Source organism: Herpailurus yagouaroundi, unplaced genomic scaffold (assembly GCF_014898765.1).
Source record: "Herpailurus yagouaroundi ecotype Mexico unplaced genomic scaffold, PumYag 161, whole genome shotgun sequence".
In the NCBI taxonomy this organism is placed as follows: Eukaryota; Metazoa; Chordata; class Mammalia; order Carnivora; family Felidae; genus Herpailurus; species Herpailurus yagouaroundi.
The window spans coordinates 812,659-819,871 of NW_024412402.1; the positions used below are offsets into that span (position 1 = coordinate 812,659).

The window sequence follows — 7,213 nt, forward strand, 5'->3', positions numbered from 1 at the left end:
CGGATGGATGGACGGATGGATGGACGGATGGATGGACGGATGGATGGTTGGATGGTTGGATGGATGGATGGTTGGTTAGATGGATGGATGGATGGATGGATGGGTGGGTGGGTGGAGAGGAAGCTAAAATAAAGGATAATGTCTTTTGTAGAAGAAAGGAAGCTTAGCTCCACACTGAACATGGAGACTGCTTAAGATTCTCTCTTTCTCTGTCTCTTTCTCTTTCCACCCCTTTCCTCTGCCCCCTCTGCAACTCTCTTTCTCTCACGTACACACTTTCTCTCTCTTTCTCTTAAAAAAACAAAGAAAAGAAAAAAAGAAAAGGAAAGGAAAGGAAATCTAGTTTCTCATGAAAAATTTAGCTTTTGGCCTTAAGTGATAGGTTTTCAAGAGAACCCTAGCCAAGGTAAGTGGCATGCAGTAGGGTTACTCATTTCCCAAGACCCTCACCAGTTTTTCAGAAAGCACACAATCCCCCTGTGAACTGGGGTATACGTAGAGGGACTCACACCTCTTCAGAGGAAGCACCCTGTGCCCTGAATTCATTGTCCCTCCATCGGACAAGAGCAGTTCTGCACGTTTCCTCTGTAATATTCTTGCAATTACTTGTGTCCTTGCTTATGTGTATGCTGTCTACTAACTGAATGCAGCAAAGCAAAACCAAGATACATTCAAACAACAACAAATACACTGCAGGCTTGGGCTGGAAAGCCAAATTAGTATTCTAAACAGGTATTTCATCTAGGTGAAAAATGTAAGAGAATAATAGCTCTATCATTCTGACTTTATAGTAGTATTCAGCGAATACTGCACTACGAGGCAGTATGCTACGAAAACTGCATTCAGCCTAAAGCTTCCCTGAAATGAAGCAAGGTGAGGTGTCATGAGCACAAGGAAAAGTACAGTGACCGGAAAAGGAAAAAGAATGATCTTTCCTTTGACCTTCAGAAGCGACTATTCAGTAAGAGTAAGAACCAGAGGAAGAGGGTACACTGGAAGAGGCAGCAGGTACAGTGGTGGAGAGTCAGCCAACTTCAGGTTCTGGCTTCCAGCTTCCAGCTGTATTGTGGGATTGTACATCATTTAAATACCTTTTCTAATCCCAATGTTCTCATCCGTAAAATGAAGCTATATCTGCACTGCCTACTCCACAAAGCTGTTGTGAGAATTAAGAAACTATAAGCAATAGTCTGGCCTCTGTTTCCTCCCTCTGCTTTCCACACCATTTTGTTAGCTTTCTCAGCTAATAAATCATCACTGGCAATTGTCTACCTGGGTGTCTCTTCCAAGAGGTAGAGAATTGGGGGACACAGGAACTCTACCTTTTTCTTGTATCTGTTGCATATGTGTTACCTGGCAGATGAGCCAACTGGCCAACTGACTGAATGGATATAGGAACACTCTGTTCATATAAAAATGAGTTGAGTTTTACAGTTATCATGTGTACCCTGGAAGCCAAGCCACCATTTCTGCATTTTGATTCAAATCATGTTATACAGTCACTATTCTCCTGATGGGACAGCTTCACTTTTGTAGCTTCTTAAGAGGAAGGATCCTGAGAGTGGGGTCAGATTGTTAACCACCCACCTCTAGTCTTATCCTTGCCTGTCTTTAAAACCTTTCAAAATGTCTTTCTGTAACTGCATTTAAGGTAGAAAAATGGGGAAACCAAATGGGTCTGCATTCTTCTAACACTCTGAGCTACACAAGATCACCTTAGAGTCAGTTGCCATCATACCAGCACATTGTAGAGAAGAGTGAACATTTTCATGTGTCTGATGGGAAAGTAAATTCTTCATTAGAAGATTATTTTCCCAGTGCCTGTTCATTGTTGTTGATAAGGATAAAGACAGTATAACTCATGAGATACTGATAAGATGCTTTTAGCTGATTATGTATAATTTAAAATTTTTTTTTTCAACGTTTATTTATTTTTGGGACAGAGAGAGACAGAGAATGAATGGGGGAGGGGCAGAGAGAGAGGGAGACACAGAATCGGAAACAGGCTCCAGGCTCTGAGCCATCAGCCCAGAGCCTGACGCGGGGCTCGAACTCACGGACCACGAGATCGTGACCTGGCTGAAGTCGGACGCTTAACCGACTGCGCCACCCAGGCGCCCCATGATTATGTATAATTTTAATTCGAAATATTAGAAGTCTGACTCTACAAAACAACTCAGGCACATTTACTTGAGCTCAGAGGCTAAGTCAGGAGGATTATGTATATTATATAGCACAGGAGGAAGAAATTATAAATTATCGTAAGATTTCACATAGACCCACAAAAAAATATAACATTTAGAAAAAAGCCAAAGGAACTTAAAAAGATGGCATCTTCTAGAACAATGGATCTGAAACTTTAGTGACCTGAGACTCATCTTACTCAACTGTGGTTGAATGAGGGGTCTGTATTTTTAAAAAGTACCTCATAACATTCTCAGGATACTTCAGGACTTTGCCCAGTCACTGAAATGGACACATGATTGAATTCTTTGGGTTGAATAAGATATTGAGATTAGAGGAAACAACTTCCTCTTGATGTGCATGAAAACAACCAGAATAATAAGCAGACTCCTGATCATGGCCTGTGAGAAATGGTGAGGAGAAACAGGGATGCTTAGCCTAGAAAAGAGAGAAGTTCAGGGCATAAAAGACACTTCAAATATGTGAGTTGGAGAAGGATTGAATTTGTTCCAAGAAATACAGGGTAACAGATTTTGGCCCAGTGTAAGGAAAATCCCTTTAAAAACCAGGTTCTTCATCCATGGGACAGGCTAATGTCGGCACTGTCACCAGAAGAGCTCAAGGCCGGACGCTGCCTCGGGGAATCCAAGCAGCAGATAGAGTAGGATGGATAGGACCGCTCCTGGGATTGCTGATCTGGGGTTTCCCAGATGTGATCAGGTTTCCTTAACAGTGGCAGTGGGCCCTGGGCTGTGTGACCCAGAGGCCTTTGAGTCAGCACTGATGTGTGTCCCCATGGAGAGATGTTGAAAACAGTCACATCAGTTATGTGCGGAGGGCCCGATATAAATCTAATCCTAAAAGAAATGCAATGGTCAATCCCCACAAAAAGCAACCCAAATTTTCTCCCTCCTTACTACCTTTCTTCCTGTAGTTGTAGAGAGACTATATACTTAAAGATGTATAAGCATGTTTAACAGCATAATGAATGAGAAACCAGGGAAGTTTGTGCAAGTGGACCAATATCTGTAAGTGTGTGTTGGGGGTGGAAGGAAGGTCACTTCTAATTTTGTATTACAGCAAGATAGGGTAGAGATTTTTAAAAATCTGTTTGTGGACCAATGTTCAAGGTTTTCTCGTAAGTAGCTAGTTAATAAGTAGAAAAACAAGTGGCTTTAATTTTTACTTTTTACTATTAGGACTTAACATGTTTGTTCCAAAATTCTCTTCCCATACCCCCCATCATCTCTCTGCTCACTCCCTCCCCAGTGGAAAGAGCTAGGATTCTAACCAGGTTTCTGGCTCTGGAATCCTTGCTCCTTCTAATGCTAATACCAAGAAAAGCTTCTGTAACGTTTTGTTTCGTTTTGTTTTTTAAGTACGATTATTTTCTTAAGTACTTTTTTCCTAATATATAACAAGACACTTGAACTTGTTACAGGTTTACTACATACAAGTATCTTTTATTGTCTTCTTAAAAAGCTATTCAGCCTGGGTGGCGCAGTCGGTTAAGCGTCCGGCTTCAGCCAGGTCACGATCTCGCGGTCCGTGAGTTCGAGCCCCGCGTCGGGCTCTGGGCTGATGGCTCAGAGCCTGGAGCCTGTTTCCGATTCTATGTCTCCCTCTCTCTGCCCCTCCCCTGTTCATGCTCTGTCTCTCTCTGTCCCAAAAATAAATAATAGAAAAAAAAAAAGAAAAAAAAAAAAGCTATTCACATGTCAGTTCTAAATGGGGGCGGGGGGAGGGGAGGGAGGCGGTGCACAGTGGGGATAACAGCACAATGAATAGATTCAATACTTAGCGCTTATTCCGAAAACGTTCCCAATCCATTTTATTCATAGATAACGTTTTTGAGACACAGAAGTATTTGAAGAGGACATCATGCTTCAGAGCAAGAAGGTCTTAGTAACAATTTCATGTAGTTTAATGACTGCTCTGTGTTGTTCAGAGTTGATTTACAATTTTTATTGTCTCATAATAGACTGTCAGAACACATTTCTTTGATTTGTCAGAGTAATTTAAAGCTTTTCTCAAATCAAGTAACGAGAAAAAAGGCTGAGTGGAGTAATTCTGAAAAATCAGGCATTATGTTAATTTAATCAGGAGGGGCAGGATGAAGTGGTCACTGTCAGCCCCTCAGGTTCTGCTCCAGACGTGGTGCACATTCCAGAGACGGCAGAACTGTCTGTCTCCCTCCTTCAGTACAGGGACAATAATCCCAGGACCAGCCGCAAAAATCTTGCAGACTGGTAGTTTCTACTGCAGGAATTTTATTTCATTTTTTTTATATAATTTATTGTCAAATTGGCTTACCTACAACACCCAGTGCTCATCCCAATAAGCGCCCTCCTCAATGCCGGTCACCCATTTGCCCTCTCCTCAGCCACGGGTTTTAAAGAACAATCCATAACAGGAGTATCTGCTGCATTTCGACCTCTTCTTTGAGCCCCGGGGTTGCCGTCAATTGACCAATTGATCGGACATCTCTTTCAGCATTCAGTGACTCTGAATGTGATTAAGGACTTTTTTCTTTCTCCTGCAATCTTATCACTGTCTTCTCTGTAACAGGCTACTTGATGCACGAGTTTCACAAGTTTTGGATTGAAGAGGACCCCACGGACATCATGGAATTCAATCGTGTGCGGGAGAAATTTCGCAAGAGGATCATAAAACAGCTGCGGAACCCAGACATGGCATTGTGCCCACACTTCGCTGCCTCAGAAGGTTTGATCAACATGTAGTCGCGCATACTGGTTTTAACGGATACCCCCGGAACACTGCCTCATTGTCGTGTTAGTTCCCTGCTTAGGTCCCAGCTCATACACTGAGTGCACACAGTGATTGTATGCATGCCTTTTGGTACGGTACTTTCATCTCTGGGTCACAACTACCAGATCCCCAGATATCACCGCTTCTGGAGTATCTGCCATCCAGTGACTGTTCATGTTGTGGCATTATGCAGTGTTACATTTGCCTTGACACCCAAGTATGGAGAGAGTTTTCTATTTTTTTAGATTGTTTTCCTCCCCCTCATCATTCAGCATCGAAGAACTGTATTTCTCTAGCTGTCTTTTGTATGTGAGAGATCTAGCGGACTCTTGTTCTGTGAAAGCCTTTTAATTTATTGATCCGTCTCATGACTACCGCTGCTAGCTCTTCGGGCCGGGTTCACGCTTGGACCTCATTCCACTAAAGTATATGACTTGCAAATAATACAGACAGACACATGATAAACCAAACCATTCCTGCAAACACAGCTGCGCTTCATGACGATGTAACGAGGCTTACGAGAAGCAGATTTAGGTAGGTGCTGTTTTTGTCCAAAGTACCGCAGAATTATACTGTAACTTATCCCCAGTTGCGATTGTATCCTAGTCGTATGGATATCAAATTATTTTATCCCCCTAATTTTACTGGCTTGGATGCCTAAATATGTTTATGATGCTTGGAGCCTCAGAAAAGAAGTATGCATGCTTCAAAAGCTGCAGAAGATTTTTCACTGCCTGCCTCTTGCTGAACTCAGTTACACCCTGGCACTCTTCTGATCCAAGCATCTGTGCTTGGGGAACTGAGTGCTGACTGGTTTATTTTTAATGTCAAGAGGTTATATGAAAAAAAACAATTTGCAAGAAAATGTGTTGCAAGAGAGGGACCTAAGGTGTGTCCTTCTGTAGTATTTCTTGAAAATAATGACCTTGTCTTGTATCAGTGAAAAAAGTAAATGGCTTGGAGGGGGGGAAAAATCACATCATTCCAAAACTGCTAAAAATCATTTGAAAGACCATGATTTCGTTTGGAATTATGATTGTAGTCTGTTGAATAGTATTTACCATGGCATTTCATACCCATGGTATTTTATACCTTCTGACTATCGATTTTAGTATGATTAGATGTTTGTGTAACCACTTGCTTACTTAAATGAATTTTGAGTACTGCCTAACTGTCAGTTATATGAATAAATTACATGTCATTCTACTGTAATGTGTAGTGGATTTCATTTTAATATTTTTGTGCTCCCACAGCCTCTGAATATGCAAAGATGTGAGTGGGTAGAATGTCAAAGACAGACAACCTAGAGCTGAATATAAATCACGCCATCATTCCGAGTAACCAGGTGTAAATTACAGTGTGTCATATCTGAGAGACTTCTTTTGTTTAACATTGAGGCCTGATGGTGCTTTAATGAAAGAATAGGATCCAGCCTTTTCTTTGTAACCTCCTTATAAAGCCTGGATTGTCCATGGGAAGACAACTGATAAAGGAAACATTAAGCTACCTTTGTTTCCTTGTCCATTCTAGCTCCTCTGGGATTTTGCTATACGTCCTCTTTCAGCTGGGTACCAGGTGGCATCGTTCACCCGGCCTCTATTACAGCCCTGTGCCCTTCTACACAGTGCAGAAGGAAAGGACCTGATTAACACATGACATGTATCTTGAGGAACGACAGAGTGAGAATGTGTGAACCTGGTAAACGGCCTGTCTTGGGAGCCCCGAGTTTCTACCGCAGCTGCGGCTGCTGTGTGTGAAGGCTACGTTGTCTCTTTCTATCCACTGTGGCCCTGTGTCACTGATGTGGCTTGACAGTATGTGGCATTTACACCACCTCACGTCTCTTCTGCTCAGGTAGAGACAGCTGATGGTAACAAAGCTGGAAGTTTTCTCTCCCAGCTCCTCGCACGATTCCGCTCAGTCCTATCTTAACATGGCTGCAGAATTTTAGGATGGGCTGCCGGCTCCTCCTAGTTCTGAGTACTTTTACTAGTCCTGAGTATTATCAGACTTCTTGTTCACACCTGCTTGTGAAAGATGCGTTCTGCCCAGTAACATGAAGGGAAGCGAGAAAAAGAAGAGAAGGGTTTCAGAAGCTTCAAAAAATGTGTGATGTGCATGTGTTTTCCCCTTGAGCATTCTTACTCGTGTATACTTATTCCACTGAACAAGGGTTGACCACTTAGAATGTAAATCATGTAGCAAGCCTCTTCCAAGTTTTCCAAAACATTGCTTGCTATGATAAAAACACATTCTAGTT

At 42.2% G+C, this 7,213-nt stretch overlaps 1 protein-coding gene across 3 annotated transcripts in view; it reads left to right on the forward strand.

The window, feature by feature from the left end:
* Positions 1-6,165, forward strand: part of ELMOD1 (ELMO domain containing 1) — a 65,488-nt gene extending 59,323 nt beyond the window's left edge. For 2 of the 3 annotated variants that reach the window (XM_040482874.1, XM_040482875.1), the window contains one exon: positions 4,753-6,165. In XM_040482874.1, the coding sequence (XP_040338808.1) occupies positions 4,753-4,925 (173 nt within the window). In that variant the 3' untranslated portion in view covers positions 4,926-6,165. The remainder of the gene's footprint in view (positions 1-4,752) is intronic. The other variant, XM_040482877.1, reaches the window with a different exon arrangement.
* The last annotated feature ends 1,048 nt before the right edge of the window (positions 6,166-7,213 follow it).